The following is a 23958-nucleotide window of genomic DNA, read 5'->3' on the forward strand; positions in this document are numbered from 1 at the left end:
CCCCTGACAGCACTCTCCCATCTATTAGAGCATTGTGGTTCAGTAAACAACCACTGGGGAAAAACAAGCTTGGTGACTTGGCAAAAACTATGTCTCTGAAAGCAGGTCTCACAGTCCGTAAAGTTAACCACAGTGCCAGAAAAACAACAGTTACTTCATTATTACATTCTAACGTTGAAGCTACCCAGATAATGTAGTTGACTGGACACCATAATGTTCAATCTATAAACCAATATAGCTCTGCTTCTCTAGAGCAGCAAGAAAAAATGTCAAACATTTTGAGTGACATCTCTTCTGGTAACCGAGGATCTATAACTAATAAACATGAAAATATCTCTAATCAGCCAAGTACATCCACTCACAATATTGAACAATTAACAGATGATGATTTAACAAATGTAGATGTCGATGCAATGGTTGCTTGTATTGAAAGTTATGAGGAGAATTCTGCTACGATGGCAACTAGTAACAATGCACAACCAACAGTTATAGATTTAGCCCCAATTATGCCAAATTCTCGCGTTTGTGTATTGCCATATTCCAAAATAAGTGGAAATGTGACAATAAATTTCTATGGAGTAAATGATAAAAAAACTAAATTTGAAAATGTGATAGACCTTTTGTGATAAAATTTTTAAGATTTTACCTGTTATATTTCATTAAATTGTTATAATTGAACTTTTTTATCTTTTCTGCAGAACTTAAATATGTGATAAATAGATTATAACATGTCTTTTCCATATTGCCCCTGGTATCATCCCTCGGATATAGCCTCGAGGCCGATATGGGAGTCTCGGGATGATTTCAGGGCCAATATGGAAAAGGGCATGTTATAATCTATACATCATCAATGACACAATCAACAATCAACCACAAGATGTAATGTGTTTAAACAGTTGTTGATCAATCAAGTGGTTATATGTTAATTAGACTGCTCCTTGATCTGTTGACAAGATCTCCTGACATCATTAGAATCAAGTAATGTCAAACAAGCTGTGCAGTAAAGTTAACATATACTGACTTGATTGTTCCATAACTGTTACTTATTATTTGGCTAGTGATTACAAAATACATGTTTCCATGCTAGTGAATATTCACAACATAAATCTGTAAATGTCAGGAGATAAATTATTATTTTAGACCTCTGGCATACTGCATGTTACTCACTAAATTTAATACTGCTTTCAATAGATCTATGGAAGGCTGACCAAGACTTTTTAAAGCCTCCACAAACTTCACATAACCAACTCTTAAATGAAATCGTTCCTGAAAAAAAAGAAATGCACATATTTATCTTCTAAGGACAATGATTTTAGGTTTGTTGAAACTTTTTCATAAATATCCTACAAGAAATTGTGGGGTGAGATAGTATTCCAAGGCCTGATTAATAACTTTTTTGTAACAAATCTTATTGCATCCATTGGGGTATTGGCATTGATCAATTGTTAATACACTGACTGGGTCCCTGTGAATTGTTCTTTAAAAATTACTGTCAAAATGTGTCATCAGTCTTGTTAAAAATAAGCATTCATGATGCATCATGGAACTCTGACTAGTAAAAACATAAAAATGTAAAAAGTATGCTCTTATACTTGTCAGCTAGTGAAACATTAGCATTAACAATGCCCTTGGCTAGTGAGTTTTGTCAACCCCTGCCAAAATTAAAGACAAGGGTACACAAGCTGAGAAAAAAATATATTGACTTATTGTATGCATAATACATTAATTTTCTTATATCATGACATTTTCCAATTATTTTTGTATTGTATCAGTACTTCTATTTAATTAAAAAAATGACCAGAAAATTTACACAAACTAATGACACACTTACTTAAATAAACACCTCTAAAGATATCACTTAAATTATTCACTGTTCATTTGTGCATATTTACAGAGACATGAGAAGAAATGGGAACTATATTTCAGTGTGTGTAGATTTCGTAGCCAACCTGGCTACATCCTGTTTGGGGAGGACAGAGCCTTTGGAAAGAATTAGAACAATGGCTTCAATGACAATAGCTCAAACATGATTTAATTACACAACATGAAAGACCTATACATTATAGGGCCAATTCATATAAAACTGAAAATACATACTGCATTAGTTGTGGTCTACAAACCTTAGCACTAACAGATCCTGACAAGACAGAGTTAATTACTCCCAACACTAACATGGGTCTACAAACCTTAGCACTAACAGATCCTGACAGGACTGCGTTCATTACTCCCAACACTGACATGGGTCTTCAAACCTTAGCACTAACAGATCCTGACAGGACTGCGTTCATTACTCCCAACACTGACATGGGTCTACAAACCTTAGCACTAACAGATCCTGACAGGACTGCATTCAGTACTCCCAACACTGACATGGGTCTACAAACCTTAGCACTAACAGATCCCGACAGGACTGTGTTCATTACTCCCAACACTGACATGGGTCTTCAAACTTTAGCACTAACAGATCATGACAGGACTGTGTTCATTACTCCCAACACTGACATGGGTCTACAAACCTTAGCACTAACAGATCCTGACAGGACTACATTCAGTACTTCCAACACTGACATGGGTCTACAAACCTTAGCACTAACAGATCCCGACAGGACTGTGTTCATTACTCCCAACACTGACATGAGTCTACAAACCTTAGCACTAACAGATCCTGACAGGACTGCGTTCATTACTCCCAACACTGACATGGGTCTACAAACCTGAGCACTAACAGATCCCGACAGGACTGTGTTCATTACTCCCAACACTGACATGGGTCTACAAACCTTAGCCCTAACAGATCCCGACAGGACTGCATTCATTTCTCCCAACACTGACATGGGTCTACAAACCTTAGCACTAACAGATCCCGACAGGACTGTATTCATTACTCCCAACACTGACATGGGTCTACAAACCTTAGCACTAACAGATCATGACAGGACTGTATTCATTACTCCCAACACTGAATTTGGTCTACAAACCTTAGCACTAACAGATCTTGACAGGACTGTGTTCAATACTCCCAACACTGACATGGGTCTACAAACCTTAGCATTAACAGATCCTGACAAGACTGAGTTTTTTACTCCCAACCAGGGATTCCAAAACAATCTTATTGTCCGGTAAATCATATATATGACTTATTGTGCCAAGGCTGAAACGGACTTTTTATTTAACATAGTTCAGAAAAAAAAATTGAAGTTTATGCGATCTTTTTGACCTGACCTTTTGCCTTAAACAGCCACACATTTCGAGTCATATAAGTGACATGATAAATAATTACTATCAAAACAAACCCTACTTTAATACCCTCTCATTACAATCAAGGTTAATTAGTTCTCTGACAGCTGAAATTTACCTGTTCAGGAGACAGATTAACTATTTTGTAATGGACATTGATCATCGGTCTATTAAAAGTTATTTTTCTTAAATTTCAGTGGTTTGCATCTAATTAATTTAGTCAACAAGATTTAGATTATCAGAAAACGTATATAAATATGATTTGATATAAATTTAAAAGGGTAGTAATAAAGGTTTTAAGGGATAAATCGTCAGAACCACATTGTTTGAACTAGTACACTCGTGCGCATGTGTGAGATTTAGTTATCAGAGCTCCAGATAAGCTGCGTATTTGCGTGATCACGCAATAAAAATAATTAAAAACCCAATGCAATTGCCCATTGCAGGGTTCAATAACTCAATTAAGTCAAAGGAAAACCCAATTATATGCCAAAAACATGGGTTCTTAACGCTTTTATTCGCTATCGTTTGCGTTATTTACCCTTACTTGATTACAGTCGTCGCGTAAATCTATTTTTATAATATTTATTATTGGAAATGTCCTTTCGTTCTAAAAATAGAGCCCTGCATCAAGTAGCTGTAATGGGTCCCTGTTGGAATTTTCCGTTGCTCAAAAGGTACACGTGTTTATGAAAACATTTCGATCTTCTCGGCGTTTATCCAATTAGCGTGTGACATGTTGTCATATTTTTTTTCGAATTGCTCGGGATTTATCATAACATACAATGAATTAAAACGAAAGTAAATGTCCGGTAAAAATATTGAATAGAAGCATGTTTTCGGCTTCTTTTTGATAGCTGAGGGAAAGTTATGATTAAAACAAGACTCAGCTAGTGATTTTAGGAAGCGGCCATTGAACGCACGGGCGTGTTTGCGTACCATAACGAGAACATTGCTAGAGCGATATACACGGGGTTCCGTCAAAAACGAAATCAGTTGGAAAAAGTGAAAGGCCAAATCAATTATGACATGATATGTAGTTTGAAAGCATCGGAAACCAAAAGTTCTGATAAGGGACAACTTAACCCAGATTTATGTAAATTGAATTAAACGAAAACAGTTTATATATTATTTTTTTCATTTTAGTTGATGAGTGATCGATACACATATCCTTTTTTACGTCAATGCAGCTTGACACTTTCTTTGTTTTGGTCTAAATGTTCTAGATGCTTAAGATAGTTGTCTTATTGGCAAGTGCAGTATAACATTGTCATTTATTTACTTGATGTTGCAGAATTATTTGTAACTTTAAGTTGAATGTGGTCTCCGTCATTATAAACCACCCTATAAAACTCAAGGTTTTGGGGTATATCTTAAATCTGGAAACTACTTTTTATTTTTATTAAAAAGTAGATCTGGCAAATAGGTGAAAGGACTGGCAAAACTTTCTTATACAGCACCTAAATTTCACATATTACACAAAAATCTAAACACTTAGCCACACCTACCCCAACTATAATTAAACTGTAGGGTGATCATATGGGATCTAGAAAGGCAATTAGTTCCTGTCCAACTAGTGACACCAGCTGCAGTTTTCATAAGTTTTGAGAAAATACAAAACTGACAGAACGTTTAAAACGGGACACAAATTAAATGTACAATTGCTCGTCAGTGAATAAACCAAATAAAACAGCTAGCACATATTTTACAAAGAAAGAAACACATTTAAGATGGAAACACATCTGGGGTAGTCCAAATAATTATGACGTCTTGCAAGGCTATTTTAATTTTTTTCTGGGAAGGCGTCCCAGAAAAAAATTAAAATAGCCTTGGAAGACGTCATAATTATTTGGACTACATCTGGGGTTGATATAATGTGATTATAACATGCCTAAATATTCAATATTGTGTTGATGAAAAAACCCAATACATTAAGGAGCTTGGTGGTGAAAAACCCAATTTGATATTTGCTTGAGGGGTGAATTGGAATTGATAATGCAATTAAAAAACTTTATCACCCATTTACATAAAAAAATGGTGGGTAAAAACCCCAATTTGTGAATTCTTATCTGGAGCTCTGAGTTATGCATCCAAATTTTCAAAAATGCTAAAAATATCATTGATACCTTTATCTAACGTTCATTTCAAGTATTTTCCTGAAGAAATAACGTGGAAAGAGCTACTTAAACTCAATTGTGCTTTGTAAACGTACATGGATTCTACATATCCGTCTCTGGTCCGTGTTGTCAAGTCAACATCCGGTATTAGGAAAATGTACTTCTTAAAAACGAAAGTGAAGTTATTGACAGCGTAATTTTGCACAAATAAAGAGTCCAAGGCAGATATTAGTACGCTGATGTTGCACACTTTGAATGGTGCACTGTTAATTTAACAGTTAACGCCAGAACATCGAATTTATATATAAAATAAATGTGGATAGTGTCCACATGTGGACACAGATGATGCCCCCGCTTGCATAGCATATAGTTATAAAGGTACATAACTGAAGAACGGTACAAGTGATGCTACCCAAATTTGAACTTGATCTGAGTTTTGTGGTAATAAGCATTGTGTGTAAGTCTCATAACATTTGGTTGAGGCTAACTTAAGTAGAGAACAGTAACTAACAAGAGGCTCTCAAGAGCCTAAATCGCTCACCTGTAATTTTTTGCTTAAATCTTTCATCAATGATTATTTTTGTTTTTTAATATATATTAATGAGTGGCTTCGAAACTCAATTGAGATGTTCCTTGTATCTGTCATATTTTCTTCATAAGCAAAGAAATACATTTTATCCCTATGTTCCATTTTAGCCATACTGGCTATGTTTCTTGAAGTACAAGAAAATAAAATACAAAATTTATACTAGATACTATGAAACTCATTCAGCCTAAGTTTGGCTGAAATTGATTCATCAGTTTCAGAGGAGAAATTTTTTTTTTAAAGTAAGCAAACTAGATGAACAAATTGTGAAAAATTGTCTTTAAAGGGCAATAACTCCTTAAGGACACATTTGACAATTTTGGTCATATTAACTTATTTGTAGATCTTACTTTGCTGAACATATTTGCTGTTTACAGTTTATCTTTATCATTAATATTATTCAAGATAATAACCAAAAACTGCAAAATTTACTTAAAATTACCAATTTAGTGGCAGCAACCCAACAATGGGTTATAAGTTTTGTCAGAAAATGTCAGGGCTGATAGAACTTCACCTAATGAACACTTTAACCCCATGTCAGATTTGTTCTAACTCCTTTGGTTTTTTAGATATAAGCCAAAAACTGCATTTTATCCCTATGTTCTATTTTTAGCCATGGTGGCCATGTTTTTTGACGAAACAGAAAATAAAACACAAACTTTATTTTACATACCCTAAGGACCATTCAGCTTAAGTTTGGTTGGAATTGGTTCAGTGGTTACAGAAGAGAGGATTTTTTAAGTTAGAAAACATGATAAACAAATTGTGTAAAATTGTCCTTAAAGGGCAATAACTCTTTAAGGGGTCAATTGACAATTTTAGTCATATAAACTTATTTGTAGATCTTACTTTGCTGAACATATTTGCTGTTTACAGTTTATCTTTATCATTAATACTATTCAAGATAATAACCAAAAACTGCAAAATTTCCTTAAAATTACCAATTTAGTGGCAGCAACCCAACAATGGGTTATTAGAATCATCTGAAAATTTCAGGGCTGATAGCACTTTACCTTATGAACACTATAACTCCATGTCAGATTTGCTCTAACTGCTTGGTTTTTGAGATTTAAGCCAAAAACTGCATTTTACCCCTATGTTCTATTTTTAGCCATGGTGGCCATGTTTTTTTGACGAAACAGATAATTAAACACAAAATTTATTCTAGATACCGCAAGGATCATTCAGCTTAAGTTTGGTTGGAATTGGTTCAGTAGTTGCAGAGGAGAAGATGTTTGAAATAGTTTACATCAGACGGACGACGACGACGGACGATGACAGACGACGACGGACGCCAAGTTCCGTTGGAAAGGTGAGCTAAAAATTCAGCAATTTTTTTATTTGTAAACACGCATAACTCTAGAACAGTTGTGTATAAGTTTTATAACATTTGGTTGAGACAAACTAAAGTTAGAGAACGGAAATGAAAAATTCAGCAATTTTTATGTTTATAAAGGGATATAACTCAAGAATGGTAAAAGTGTTCTCACCAAATTTTGTACTTAATCTGTATTATGTAGTAATCAGCATTGTGTATACATTTCATAACATTTGATTGAGGCAAACTAAACTTAGAAAATGGAAACAAAAAATTTGTACTTGATCTTAGTTTTGTGGTAATGAATATTGTGTACAGGTTTCATAATGTTTGGTTGGGGAAAACTTAAGTTACAGAATGGAAACTAAAAATTTTGCAATCTTTCGATTTATAAAGGGGCATAACGCAATAATGGTTAAAGTGACACTACCCAAATTCAACTTATCTGTGTTTTATCAGTGGAAGTCAAAATTAAACATTGCATTGTATAAAGCATTGATTGTAGTTGATTCAACTATAATCATGGACAAAGGAAGATAACCCCAATTTTAACAAGAGTGCACACACTGAAATGTCTCGCCTTCTTTACTAATCATTGATATTATGTTGATAGTCCTAAATATATAGCTTTATTACAACTGTCACATAAACTTAACATTAACCAAGTAAACTAAACATTGACCAATGAACCATGAAAATGAGGTCAAGGTCAGATGAACCATGCTAGGCAGGCATGTACAGCTAACAATTCTTCCATACAACAAATATAGTTGACCTATTGCTTATAGTTTAAGAAAAACAGACCAAAACACAAAAACTTAACACTGAGCAATGAACCTTGAAAATGAGATCAAGGTCAAATAAAACCTGCATGACTGACATATAGATCATAAAATATTTCCATACACCAAATATAGTTGAACTATTGCATATAGTATTAAAAAAAAAAGACCAAAACTCAAAAACTTAACTTTGACCACTGAACCATGAAAATGGGGTCAAGGTCAGATGACACCTGCCAGCTAGACATGTTCACCTTACAATCATTCCATACACCAAATATAGTAGACCTTATTGCATACAGTATAAGAAAAACAGACCAAAACACAAAAACTTAACTATAACCACTGAACCATGAAAATGAGGTCAAGGTCAGATGACACCTGCCAGTTGGACATGTACACCTTAAAGTCCTTCCATACACCAAATATACTAGACCTATTGCTTATAGTATCTGAGATATGGACTTGACCACCAAAACTTAACCTTGTTCACTGATCCATGAAATGAGGTCGAGATCAAGTGAAAACTGTCTGACGGGCATGAGGACCTTGCAAGGTAGGCACATACCAAATATAGTTATCCTATTACTCATAATAAGAGAGAATTTAACACTACAAAAAATCTTAACTTTTTTTTCAAGTAGTCACTGAACCATGAAAATGAGGTCAAGGACATTGGACATGTGACTCATACATGTGATGGACTGTGAAACTCAGATCAGGAGATTGGGAAATTTTGGTCAGGAGATTAGGACTCAGATCAGGAGGTTTTTAATCGACATAACTTTTGTCGTAAATGTAACCATGTGCTGTAAAAATTGTCTTTAAAAGTGTGTTTTCTTCAACTTTCGATCCGAATGTATTATGTTTATAGTACCCTTGTACTTATAAAGTTTCTATATCTTTATTTTCTACATGTTCAATATAACATTCTTTATTTTTAATATGTTCTTTAAATTTTTTAATTCATGTCTTTTATATCATTATTCTATAGAACAAGCATTGCAATCAGAACATTTGTTTAACTATCTGCATTTGCAATTAGTTTATATTTGCATATTTAGAAACTCATTTAATCTTGAACCAGGGTCATAGTTATTATATAAATTTCAATTTAAGCCTTAAAAGGAAGTATAGAACCCTCAAATAATTTTCAAATTATTATTTTTTTACTTGTTCTAAGACATTTAAAATCATTTAATTACCATCCTTTTATGATCATTTGTTCAATTTATATTTTATTTATATTCTTTTAAAAATTTACATTATTTAAAGGAAAGTAACTTAAAACAGGATAAATCAAGGGAAGTAACCTAATATATACACAAAGTTTTTATTACACAACGGCAGTTAGCCTGAGGTAAAAATCGTTGATTACCAGTATGTTTGACACCCAAGCTGACAAGTGAAGCCATATAATTATGCATGTTAACTGATTTACAGGTAAAATATAACTTCAGGTAATGTCAGTTACACCAGATGTCTGAGATATGTTGGGCAGAAATTTTTCATTCATGAAAAATTTCATACACAGGATTTTTTTCTCAACGGGAGGTTGGGAGGAGACCCCTGAAAACGGGATATTGTACTCCCGTCGGGAGGTTCACATGTATGGTGACTGACGGAAACTTCGTAACATGAGGCATCCATATACAAAGTATGAAGCATCCAGATCTTCCACCTTCTAAAATATAAAGCTTTTAAGAAGTAAGCTAACGCCGCCACCGCCGCGTAGCCCCCGCCGCTGCCGGATCACTATCCCTATGTCGAGCTTTCTGCGACAAAAGTCGCAGGCTTGACAAAAATTACTTGATATTAAGAAGAAAATAAAAATTTTGCAATTTTTCCATTTATAAAGGGGCATAACTATAGAACGGTTAAAGTGACGCCACCAAAATTCAAAGTTGATCTGTGTTTTGTGATTATAAGCATTGTGTATAAGTTTCGTAACATTTGGTTGAGGCAAACTTAAGTTAGAGAATGGAAACTAAAAATTTTGCAATTTTTCCATTTATAAAGGGATATAACTCTAGAACGGTTAAAGTGACGCCACCAAAATTCAAACTTGATCTGTGTTTTGTGGTAATAAGCATTGTGTATAAGTTTCATAACATTTGGTTGAGGCAATCTCAAGTTAGAGAACGGAAACCAATTTTGGGACGTACGGACGGACAAGGGTAAAACTTAATGCCCCCACCGCTACGGCGGGGCATTAAAAGTTATTATATCGTTTTTGTGTCAATCTTAATTTCTATGATGCCCAACTGATTACTATGGTTGCCTTTTGTTACTAAGTCTTAAGGGATTAAAATCGGGATGACAAAAAAAAATGTCCAGCTGGCTCAAATATTTTTTGGAAGCCCTGCTCCCAACGTTAACACTGACATGGGTCTACAAACCTTAGCACTAACAGATCCTGACAGGACTGCTTTCATTACTCCCAACACCAATATGGGTCTACAAACCTGAGAACTAACAGATCCTAACAGGACTGCGTTCATTACTCCCAACACTGACATGGGTCTACAAACCTGAGCACTAACAGATCCCGACAAGACTGCGTTCATTACTACCAACATTGACATGGGACTACAAACCTTAGCACTAACAGATCCTGACAGGACTGAGTTCATTACTCCCAACACTGACATGGCCAAATTCTGGCCTTCACTGCCTGTTAACTAAAATGTAAAAAATTTAAAAAGTTAACTTTCCATAGCATCAAATCTTGAAAATATGTTTATTGCTCAAGAGATTTTATTCCTAAAACAAAATGTTGATGTATGGATGATCAAACAACCTGACTACATTCATCATCTTAAAACCTGAGTACACCCTAACTAATTCTTTCACCATCTTCATTATTCACATAACAACTTAAACTTGACATTGTAGTTATAGTCACAAAATTATATACATTGCTGAACATTATTGCTGTTTACAGTTTATCTCTATCTATAATAATATTTAAGATAAAACCAGCAAGAGTGCACACGCTGAAATGTCTCGCCTTCTTTACTAATCATTGATATTATGTTGATAGTTCTAAATATAAAGCTTTACTACAACTATCACATAAACTTAACATGATCCAAGAAAATGAGGTCAAGGTCATATAAACCAAACAAGAAATACATGTACACCTTACAATCATTCAATACACTAAATATAGTTGACCTATTGCTTATAGTTTCTAAGATACAGACTTAACCAAGAAAACTAAACATTGACTAATGAACCATGAAAATGAGGTCAAGGTCAGATGAACCATGCCAGGCAGACATGTACAGTTTGCAATCTTCCATACAACAAATATAGTTGACCTATTGCTTATAGTATTAGAAAAACAGACCAAAACACAAAAATTTAACATTGACCACTGAACCATGAAAATGAGGTCAAGGTCAGAAGACACCTGCCAGCTAGACATGTACACCTTACAATCATTCTATACACCAAATATAGTTGACCTATTGCATACAGTATAAGAAAAACAGACCAAAACACAAAAACTTAACTATAACCACTGAACCATGAAAATGAGGTCAAGGTCAGATGACACCTGCCAGTTGGACATGTACACCTTACAGTCCTTCCATACACCGAATATGCTAGACCTATTGCTTCTAGTATCTGAGATATGGACTTGACCACCAAAACTTAACCTTGTTCACTGATCCATGAAATGAGGTCGAGGGCAAGTGAAAACTGTCCGACACGCATGAGGACCTTGCAAGGTTCGCACATACCAAATATAGTTATCCTATTACTCATTATAAGAGAGAAATTAACATTACAAATAAACTGTTATCACAGAGATATGTCTCGCCTTTTTGTAATTTTGATAATGCAAATGTTGAAATTAAAATAGCAATACTTTACAGTGCTCCAGCCAGAAATCAAAAGGGGCAGGGTGCCAGTGGAGGGCAGGGCACTTTTTTATGAAAGGAAAAGGCACTGCTCATTTCTTTTGTCTACGTTTCTGTGTGTATCACGAGTTCACATTCTTTATTTACTGTATATGTTGTTAATAAAGATGCATAAGTTGTTGTTTTGATTATTTATTCTATAAAATTTGCATTAGAAAATGTAATTCATACGACATGTTCATAAAACATGTCAATACACATTCATACATCACATCACTATAAACCAATGGAGGCAAATTTACTTACTATTCCCCCCCCCCCCCCTTTTCCAAAAAAAAACAACATAAACTAAACATCTCATAGTTTAGCATACATGTGACAGAGTTGTCTTATTTCAAAATTTTCAGCTAGAGTTTGGCCCTCAAAACTTTTTTTCATTGTATGTGTTAAGGAATTATTTAGTAAAGCTTCATCAAGTTGATGTCATGATAGTTTAACTTCACACTACCCATTTTTATAGGATTGCAGCTTAACATCATCATAACAATTGAACTTACAAATTTCTTAGTTGGCATGTATAGAACATGGATTGCTAAAAGTATGATTATCAAAAATAAATTGCAATATATTTTTTTTTGGTATGTTCAAAGACAGTGAATATCCTTAAGGTAACATTCTTATATAATTTTGTATTCAATTGGTAATTTATTCCTATTTTTAATACTAGATAATATTTTAGGAGCACAAATTTGTAATAAGCTAAAACAGGGGAAGTAACTCCAAAATTAATTTCTAACACGTTTACTGCTTGCTTGTCGCTCACAAGTTGAGATGGACAGCGTTTCTGTGAAGGCATAGTTGTATTTTGATGACTTAAATTCTATTCTAAAGTCATGGAAGTCTTCATTTATACACTCTTCTAGGAGAGCTAAAATGCCGACCCAAGCTAAAAACACTCGCTGACACATTCATCAAATTTATGACAAACCGGTACATTGTCTTAATTAAATTACCTAGTTATTAACACCTTTGAAGTCTTATCCACTGTAATTGATTGTAATGACACGATTAACCAGGGGGCAATCACCTGGTGTCATATATGTAATTTAACTTTGTGATAAGAAATCGATGAAACAAAAGGCAATTTTACCAAAACGGCACAAGGGTTTTTGGGAAAAAGGCGTCAGGGTAGAAGGGCGCGGATGAAGGCACCCAGGGCGCGGATGAAGGCACCCAGGGCGCGGCTGAGGGCACCAAGGGCGCGGCGCCCTTCTATTTTGGGCTAACAAGACCACTGCTTTAATATGTAAGTTATGCAAATATTCAAAGTCGATGAACCATGACTGAAGGTACATGGCTAAACTATCTCCATGGAATGAGATGTGCCAATGCTAATACAACTGCATACCAAATACCATTGACTTATGATAAGTCGTTCAGCAACCCAACAACGGGTTTTCTTATTAGTCTGAAAATTTCAGGGCAAATAGATTTCAACCTGCTGAACAATTTTACCCATTATCAGATTTGCTCTAAATGCTTTAGTTTCAGAGATATAAGCCAAAAACTGCATTTTACCCCTATGTTCTATTTTTAGCCATGGCAGCCATGTTGGTTGGCAGGCGGGGTCATCAGACACATTTTTTAAACTAGATACCCTAATAGTGATTGTGGCCAAGTTTGGTTGAATTTGTCTTTGTAGCTTGAGAAGATTTTTGTAAAAGATTACAAAAATTTACGAAAAATTGTTAAAAATTTACTATAAAGGGCAATAACTCCTTAAATGGTCAATTGACCATTTTGGTCATGTTGACTTTTTTGTAGATCTTACTTTGCTGAACATAATTGCTGCTTACAGTTTATCTCCATCTATAATACTATTCAAGATAATAACCAAAAACTGAAAAATTTCCCTAAAATTACCAATTCAGGGGCAGCAACCCAACAATGGGTTGTCTGATTTGTCTGAATCTACCACAGCAGATAGAAATTGACCTGATGAACATTTTAACCCCATGTCAGATTTGCTCTAAATGCTTTGGTTTCAGAGATATAAGCCAAAATCTATATTTTACCCCAGGGCTTCCAAAAAATATTTGAGCCAGCCGGACATTTTTTTTTTGTCTTATCCCGATTTTAATCCCTTAAGACTTAGTAACAAAAGGCAACCATAGTAATCAGTTGGGCATCATATAAATTTTGAATGACACAAAAATTGGTATTTGACTTGATTTTAAATATAAACTCGATGTTCTGGCGTTAACTGTTAAATTGACAGTGCACCATTCGAAGTGTGCAATATCAGCGTATTGATATCTGCCTAAGACTCTTTATTTGTGCAAAACAACACTGTCAATAACTTCACTTTCGTTTTTAAAAAGTACATATTCCTAATACCAAATGTTGACTTGACAATGGTAAAACACGGACCAGAGACGGATACGTAAAATCTGTGTACGTTTACAACGCACGATTGAGTTTAAGTAGCTCTTTCTGCGTTATTTCTATAGGAAAATACTCGAAATGGATGTTAGATAAAGGTATCAATGATATTTTTTGCATTTTTGAAAATTCAGATGCATATTAAATCTCACACCTGCGCACCTGCGTACATGAGCACGAGTGTGCTAGTTCAAACTACGTGGTTCTGACGATTTTTCACTTTAAACCTTTATTACTACCTTTTTAAATTTTCATCAAATCACATTTATATACGTTTTCTGGTAATCTGAATCTTGATGACTAAATATATAAGATGCAAACCGCTGAAATTTAAGAAAATAACTTTTAATAGACTGATCAATGTCCGGTACAAAATAGTTTACCTGTCGCCTGAACAGGTAAAATCAGCTGTCAGAGAACTAATTAACCTTGATTGTAATGAGAGGGTATTAAAGTATGATTTGTTTTGATAGTAATCATTCATCATGTCACTTATATGACCGGAAATGTGTGGCTGTTTAAGGCTAAAGGTCAGGTCAAAAAGATCGCATAAACTTCAATTTTTTTTCTGAACTATGTTTATTTGTCCGTTTCAGTCTCGGCACAACAAGTCATTTATATAATTTATCGGACTTGTCCGGAAAATATGACCGTTTTGGAAGCCCTGTTTTACCCCTATGTTCTATTTTTACCCATGGCGGCCATCTTGGTTGGCGGGCAGGGTCATCAGACACATTTTTTAAACTAGATACCCCAATGATGATTGTAGCTAAGTTTGGTTAAATTTGGCCCAGTAGTTTCAGAGGAGATGAGAAAAGCTCACTTGGCCCATTGGGCAAGGTGAGCAAAAAACATGAAAATTAAAATAAAATCTTTTGAAAACCCATATAAGAAAACTATCAATACAAAACAAGAATATGTGTCCACACCATTCTATGTCCATGTTCAGTGAACTATGAAATCAGGCTCAAAATTGTAATATGTCATATAATTTTCTAATTTACCTAACAATGAACATAAATTGATGTTATCAAAATTTTTTGGTAAACCTTAACTAAATACTTGAACTTGATAATTTTCTAATTTCTATATTTCAATGCTTACTTAAGTACGTGTGTATAATTTAAAAAAAAAATATTCTATTATAAATGCTGCAATTATTTCCATGCAAGATGAAAAACAGAATGAGAAGTGTCATTCCATAGGTTTATTTCTAAGTATTTCAATAGAATGTTGTCCCATTACTGGTACATTCACCACATATATTCCCTTTTTACCATATTTTGTAAACTCACAGCAGTTTTCTGTAGCAAGGAAATAAATGCATCAAATGTTCCACCACTGACCATTATAACTTGTAAGGAACTTTTGTCCTGACATGACAACATTTCATTTATAGCACCTAAAATGTAAAACAATATTAACCTATTATAAGGCATGCAATTAATGTTTTTACTTAAATATAACAAAGTTTTGCTAGCGTAAGTTTGATTTAACAGCTATCAATTGTATAAATCCTGCAAAATCTAAATAGAACGAATAGCACTGTACTATCACCTACACCACCACAAAAATTTAAAACCTGACTGGCTTCCAGGAATAATCAAATAAAAATTCTTAGATAACATAGAAAACCTTCATTCTTTGATGATCATCACAATTTATTATTTAAATTTTTTAATTTGAACTCACATATTTTCCTTTGTATGCAACTTATGATCCTACATTCTTTCCATACTTATATTTTGGCATTGCACAAGATCAAACTTTTCTCAGACTGTTTATGACTTTTTTACAGAAAATCCATTGGAGGTGTACTAATTGATATTTTAGTCTGAGAAAACATCTATATATAATTTATCTATTAGTTGAAATTTGAACAAGCATGTTTAACCCTGCTTCATTCACTAGTGTATTTCCTAAGCCAGGAGCCTGTAGTCCTGTGATTGTTGTTGGTTGCCATCTGCCATAATTGTTTTTTGTATAATGTTAATTGACTAAATTAGGCTTTTGGTTTTCTGTTGTATTGTTTCACAATTGTTACCTGGGCTTACATAGCTTACTATACAGTTTGGATTTTGCTCCTTGTTGAAGGTAATACAGTGAACTGTAGTTGCTTACCTCCTTGACCTTAATGGATAGTTTTCTCATTGGCATTCATACCACACCTCCTTATTTTTATATTTCAAAAAAGGTAATCTCGTTTTGACATCTGATTCTTTTAAACTTACCTTTAATTTAAAGCAATAGCAAGGAAAAATATCACTATTGATATGGTAAAAATATTTTGTTTATATAACTTGTTGCTTACATTGTATCTGAAAAATCTAAATTATTAGAGTTTTTTGTCATACAGGCTAAGCCCCAGTTTGGCCTAAAAATTGAAGTACAGTGTATTAGTAACTGTAAAAAATTTGATTTTCGCGAGAAAAAAATATATGATATGTAGGTGAATATTTCATGTAGACTATATTCGAGAGATACCATAAATTAATTATTTTCTACGTTACAAAAACGAATAATTTAATTTTGGATGTAACGCGTCTTCTGATTGGCTGACATTGTTTTGTTTATCAGCTCATAGACATAATTTTGTCATGTGACCGTGACGTCATCAACGTTTTTTCATGGTTTACTCTGGTTTAAAATGGAATTTAGAATTAAATTATAAGAAATGACTGTAATATTTTTTCTTTCTATTCGAAATAACATAAAAAATGTGGGGCACACTTTAAAATAACCCGCTACGTGGGTTATTCAGTGTGCACCACATTTTTGATGTTATTTCTTCATAAACAGAAAAAATATTACAGTCATTCCTTAACTAAAATAAATTATTAAAGAAACTATCTTTGAGGTGAAATAACAAGCACATTCAAGTATCAAATAAGGAAATACCTGTACCAAGTCAGGAATATGACAGTTGTTTTCCATTCATTTGATGTGTTTGAGCTTTTCATTTTGCCATTTGATAAGCTTTCCATTTTGAATTTTCCTTGGAGTTCGGTATTTTTTTTATTTTACTTTTTATACATATTAACATGACAAAAAGTGTTTTTCATATAGACATATACCATGCTTTTATTTATTTGGTACTGGCATGCACTCTATACTTGGAAAATTGTGGTTCCAAAAACAAATAGATGATTGACAAAATTTGTGAATTTCAGTAGCTTTTTTTTGTCAACCTGGTTATTTTAACAAGAATTTTGATTGAATTAGCAAAGCAAAATTAAATGTTTTATTCTTTAAATTCTTCAACAATTCTTTTAGACCACAAGACAAGAAAATAAAACTTTAACATTTGTGATAATAAAGACTAATGACCTAACATGGAGAGGTAATGATGACAAATTTATCACATGAAAAGCATTATCAATCCCTCACTTCTCTCCAATGTCTTCACTTGGGTCTTCATTTTCCCTGTTTGGCTGCTAGGTAGAAGTGACCAAATTCTGAACTTTGGTGATGCCTGTAAACAATGCCCATATTGCTACATTTCAATATGAATATGATTTCCTAAATGATAGATTTGCACTAAAATAGCCAGGATAGACCAGAATATAGCATTCTTTGGACTTCTTATAAATGAATACAAATAACTTGAAGAAATTTTACCCATTTTAAGACCAACAATTTAGTGATAGGTAAATAAACAAACCAATCATAGCTAACTGTATGTGTGTTTCTTGTTCGTCCTGTGGTTCATCTTCTTTCTTTAACAAAATCTTTATATAATCCTCCATCACATGGGACACCTCTACCTGTCTCTGTAATTATTTTTCAATATTTAAACAAATAAACTCTTCATCTTTTTTTTCATGTTTATAAAAAAAAATTCTTATTTGACAGATTGATGAAACCACACATCTTCCCAAAACTTACTAATAATGTTAGTTGTGCAGAATAGAAAGCTTTCAACATGATGTACTGCTCACAAACATAAGCTCATGCTCAGCCTATAGAGTGAAAAGAAGATTTATTACTTTTGTATCATCAACACAATGTTGTAATATGTGCCTTTTGTATGAGAAAGTACACTATCTACACTGCTTCAATTGCAAAATACAAATTCCCTTATAAAGACAAAAGGTTGGTAGCAAATATCAGGAAGCTTTAGGTGTAATACCACCAAATCATAGTACGTCACATCCGGTTGCATACGAAAATAGGTCGAAAAAAAATATTCCCTTGAATTTGACAGTTGTAGGTAATTGATCCTACATTTCATTGCAGTAAAACATTTCTGGGTCATAAACATATATCTTGGGTATTTCAAAGCACCATTATTTTTTTATTTGGGGTTTCTATAGAATATTTTGGAAACTTGAGGTTACATGGTTACTAAAGCTTGTACACAGGTTAAAAAAGGGGGAAAATTTGATTGGTTAACTTCCAGTGATGATTATTTTCTTATATGCAACGAAATGTTATGTGAAATTTTTTCTATAGTACTGGACAGGATCAAACTTTACTCATGCCAAGTATTTCTTTATTTGAAACAAAGATAAATTCTGCACAATTTTTTGAAAAGTGCAAATTCAACAAAGACTAATAGGGGAAAATCAATGGTGGTATTACACCTTAATGATCAACTAACAATAATTGTAAAGGTTAAATATGTATAGTTAAAGTTTTGACACAGTTTTATCTGAATATTCTGAAACACAACCAGTTAAAAAAGAATTCCTTTCTGTCCATTTGTTCCAAGTACTGTGGGTTCATTTATTTATCTGTGTACCCATTTTTGTGGATTGAGGAAAAGTTGCAACTTTCGTTGATATCGGATTTTGTACTATGCCAAAGTCTGCATACAAGCCTATAGAAAATTTGTACGACAGTACTTCCTTGAACATTTAAATTTCTGGTTTACTTTTACCTGTGAAATCCACAAAATTTTATATTCCACAAATAATAATGAATCCAAAGTATTTAAAAATATCATTCTAATGCAATTCGTTTATAACCATAATTTTCATTGGACGTTGAAAATATTTTGAAGGGTTATATTTCACGTTCTACAAGTCCATAACTAAGGAAAGCCAACATTTTGAATTACGAAATATTTTGGTATTAAATTCTCAAAAAACAAACAAAAAAGTCACATTTTTAAGCCAAAATATTTACTAAAATGGAATTTATTTTAATATGTGGCATTAGAATGCAGATAACTGTATTTTAAGCTTTGCCTTTAGTAAAACTTGATGTTACTGTGGCAAATGTCTGCTTAACTAGCGGAAAACTCAATTCGTGACAGTAAAATTTATGTTTTCAAAGGCCATGCTTAAAATACAATACAGTTATCTACTAATTTCCAGTCTTTACAAAAACCTAATCTGGTATATTTGTTTTTCTTGCAACATAGTTTGTATAAATTGTACCTGGTCAATACTGGCTAAGTTGATGACATGTACCATACATATAATACATTTCAATACCAGATCCTTTATACAGAACAACTCATGTCGCAATTCATTGGTTGGCCCAGTCACATGATCTGCTGATAACATTTTGAGTAACACTTCTAAAGTAGCTGGGGTTATTACTTTCAATGCATTATTCTAAAATAAGATAAATGAAGAATGTACTATATAGGATAGGATTAATAATTACTTTGATGTGTGCCATTGATATTATTTTATTAACAATATTTTTATGTGTGCTGTCATTTGAAGACCTTACATTGTAATAATGAACAGATATATCATGTTATGGAGGGGTATTTGTGGAAATACCAGTTGAGGTACTGTGAAATTTCCAGAGCCGCTAGGCAAGGAAAATTTGGTTCCAAGACTCGTATTTTTTTGCAAATACCCCTACATAACATATATCTGTTTAATTACACCGAATAGATTTTGATTGAAACTCTCTGTACAGGTGAAGGGAAATCTTTTTTTTTTACTAGTAAGATGTAATCCATAAACATGCTTATGCAAAATGTTGAGGATAAGTAGAGACTATCATAGTACCGTGGGAATTATACATGTACTTATACGTGCTGGCGCTGTCTTTACGTAACGTCATGGTATCTATGTGTAAACGTCATTGTCATTCCATCATTAAATCGTTCATTTGTATAGAAGTCTTTTTCCACTTTATATACACAACTCATTCTTCAATATACGATCACGAGATTGGTGCTGTGCAGTCGTGTTGTCTGATATTTTTGTTTACAGTTTTGGGATTACCTCTATCAATCAATATTGCTTAATCATGTTGCCTTAATAAAGGTTAGAATATGTGAAAAATACACTGGCTACCAACCAATCAAAATCCGGCATTCTTATATAAGGTGTAATTATAATTATAAGCCTTCCTATAAAGTGGTCTTACCACATGAAGATACCAAAAAGAAAAACATATTCTTAGGCACAAATTGTGCCTAACCAGTGTGATATTCTAAAAAAAGCATTGCAGTTAATGTTGTCACAAATTTTTGTTTGGACTGTTACTCCAGGTTACACTGGAACTCTCACTGTTTAACAATTGCATTATGTAAATTACTATGTCATCAGTTTATATTAGAGATGCTGTTTATTAACATTAATTTAAACATAAAAATTACTAATCATGATTGAATTCTAAGTTGCAAGACTTTAAGTTACAGGTTTTACCACAGGTAACACATACACTTGACATTACCAATGATCTATATAAAACAGATCAAGTCCAGAGGATCCCTGCCAGATGGACATGTACACCTAACAACCATTCTTTACATCAAATAAAGTTGACTTTTAACAATATCTGAGAAGCAGACCTAACTACAACAAGAGTGCACACGCTGAAATGTCTCGCCTTCTTTACTAATCATTGATATTATGTTGATAGTCCTAAATATAAAGCTTTCTTACAACTGTCACATAAACTTAACATTAACCAAGAAAACTAAACATTGAACAATGAACCATGGAAATGAGGTCAAGGTCAGATGAACCATGCTAAGCAGGCATGTACAGCTAACAATTCTTCCATACAACAAATATAGTTGACCTATTGCTTATAGTTTAAGAAAAACAGACCAAAACACAAAAACTTAACACTGATTTATATTCAATTTTTTGCTTTTGTACAATACACTATGCTGTTGTGAATTGACCCCCCTCCCCAAAAAAAAAAAAAAAAAATCCCCCCCTTTTTTTTTTGCTTTTGTGCAATACAATATGCTGTGGCGAATTGACCCCCCCCCCCTCGCAATTTCTTTTTTACCCCCCCCCCCCCCATTTTTTTTTCACTCCCCCCCCCCCCCCCCCCCTTTTGCCAAAAAAAAAAATTCTTTCCCTCAAGATATGGTCATAATCTCAATTCAAATTTCCAATGGAGTTTGCAACCATAATTACCCATTTAAATACATCATAAAAGTCTTAAAATAGAAAATGACATACATAATCATGGCTAAAATTGATATTCCTTCATCAGCATTTTTTTTAAAATAGTAACTTCTGAAAATAAATTGACAGCTAATCACCTCAAGAAAATACAACATTTCTTTATACATAATTTAAAAGCAGTGTAAGGGAGGTAATCCAAACATAACATTGCACTTTTTTTAATTGTCCATTAACCAGGAAACCATTGTTTTTCCCCTTTTTTTGCCCCTTCTTCCTAAACGGTTCAAGCCATAACTCCCCAAAGCTAATCCTAACCATCCCTTTGTGGTATGGAAACCTGTGGTATAATATCAGAGAGATCCATACACCGTTCCACAAGTTATTGTTTGGAAACTAGAATAAACTGCTTCGCTAAGTGCAGCTGGATACGCCCGCAGAGGTCCAACCCTGAACAGTTGGGGCAAAAATGGACACAATATTCAAGATTGATACAGGTCTGAATTTGGATTGTAATTAAATATTTGACATATTATAGGTTTCTGAATAAATGTAGTCAAAGAACTTGAAATTGGTTATATGAATTGAATTTATATTCAATAAAAGACTTCTTGCTGTTGTGCAATACACTGTGCTGTTGCCCAATGCTTAGTAAATCTGTTGTCAGACTATAAACAAATAAAATCTTATAACTCGGAAACCTAAATTTGAAAATTTATAAAAATCAAAAGGGAGCTTACAAAAATAGATATAAACAATTGTCCAAAAACTGGAAAATCCCCCTTTTTGTAATGAATAAAACCCCATAAATCGGAAACGTATAGTCTAAAATTTATAAAAATCAAAAGGGAGCTCATGTCGATAGAAATAAACAATTCATCAAAGTTTCTTGCAAATTGGTGAAATTGTTTTTGAGTTATTGTCCGAAAACTGGAAAATCCCCCTTTTTTAATAAATAAAACCCCAAAACTCAGAAACGGTAAATCCGAAATTTATAAAAAACGAAAGGGAGCTCACTTAAATAAAAATAAACAATTCACAAAAGTTTCATGCAAATTGGTGAAATTGTTTTAGAGTTATTGTCTGAAAACTACAATCGCCCCCTTTTTTAATGAATAAAACCCCAAAACTCGGAACAGTAAATCCGAAATTTATAAAAAACAAAAGGGAGCTCATGTCAATAGATATAAACAATTCACAAAAGTTTCATGCAAATTGGTGAAATTGTTTTTGAGTTATTGTCCGAAAACCTGGAAATCCCCCCTTTTTTAATGAATAAAACCCCAAAACTCAGGAACAGTAAATCCGAAATTTATAAAAAACGAAAAGGAGCTCACGTCAATAGATATAAACAATTCACCAAAGTTTCATGCATATTGGTTAAAGCGTTTTTGAATTAATGTCCGACATGTTGACGACAAACTGACAGACGGGCAGACAGACGGACGGACGGACAGACGGACGGACAGACGGTCAACGGTATACCATAATGCTTATTTGGACCCTTTTTTGGCCCCTAATTCCGAAACTGTTAGGACTTCAACCCCCAAAATCAATCCCAACCTTCCTTTTGTGGTTATAAACCTTGTGTTTAAATTTCATAGATTTCTATTTACATTTACTAAATGTCCGGAAACCAAATGTCTTTGGACGACGACTACGTGATACCAATATACGACCACAAATTTTTTTGCGGTCGTATAAAAATAAGATGTTGTATGATTGCCAATGAGAAAACTCTTTACAAGAGACCAAATGACATAGAAGTTACCAACTATAGGTCACTGTAAAACCTTCAACAATGAGCAAAAATCATACCGCATAGTCAGCTATAAAAGGCCCCGAAATGACAAATGTAAAACATTTCAAACGAGAAAACTAACTATATCTTTTATAATTCTTAATATTATTTTTAATGAATAAACACTCAATAATAACAAACATTTAGTTTTCAAAAGATACTGTAAAATTGCATTATAGATCATGAAATCATAATTTTGACTTCCGCCGGCGAACATGGGATTCATCTATGATAGTTTATAAGGTGCTTCCCGTCTAGTTGAAGGATAAAGACTAAAGTCAGAGATTTTTCTTACTTTCAAATATTTTTCTTCTTAACAAAAGTTTTCTTTTCCGGACCATCATTAAAAGTAAAGTTTGGACATAAAACTATGCCTCAAACACGTGCGTCGCTAAAACAATTTAAATTACCCGCTTCAAAAATTATTTCTATCAAAAGTTATAGGATAAAATTTAAAGTCAGAGATTTTTCTTACTTT

At 33.4% G+C, this 23958-nt stretch overlaps 1 protein-coding gene across 2 annotated transcripts in view; it reads right to left on the reverse strand.

Annotated features, from left to right (window-relative positions):
- LOC127718864 (neurobeachin-like protein 1) overlaps positions 1–23958 on the reverse strand; it is a 406320-nt gene that overhangs the window by 344402 nt on the left and 37960 nt on the right. The window contains exons 8-12 of one of the 2 annotated variants that reach the window (XM_052224913.1): positions 19733–19912; positions 18013–18121; positions 15647–15753; positions 10638–10721; positions 1168–1266 (exon numbers count right to left, since the gene is read on the reverse strand). In XM_052224913.1, coding sequence (XP_052080873.1) covers positions 1168–1266; positions 10638–10721; positions 15647–15753; positions 18013–18121; positions 19733–19912 — 579 coding nt within the window. Of the gene's footprint in view, positions 1–1167; positions 1267–10439; positions 10494–10637; positions 10722–15646; positions 15754–18012; positions 18122–19732; positions 19913–23958 lie in introns of those variants that run through there. The other variant, XM_052224914.1, reaches the window with a different exon arrangement.

This window comes from Mytilus californianus, unplaced genomic scaffold, assembly GCF_021869535.1.
Source record: "Mytilus californianus isolate M0D057914Y unplaced genomic scaffold, xbMytCali1.0.p SCAF_10, whole genome shotgun sequence".
In the NCBI taxonomy this organism is placed as follows: domain Eukaryota; kingdom Metazoa; phylum Mollusca; class Bivalvia; order Mytilida; family Mytilidae; genus Mytilus; species Mytilus californianus.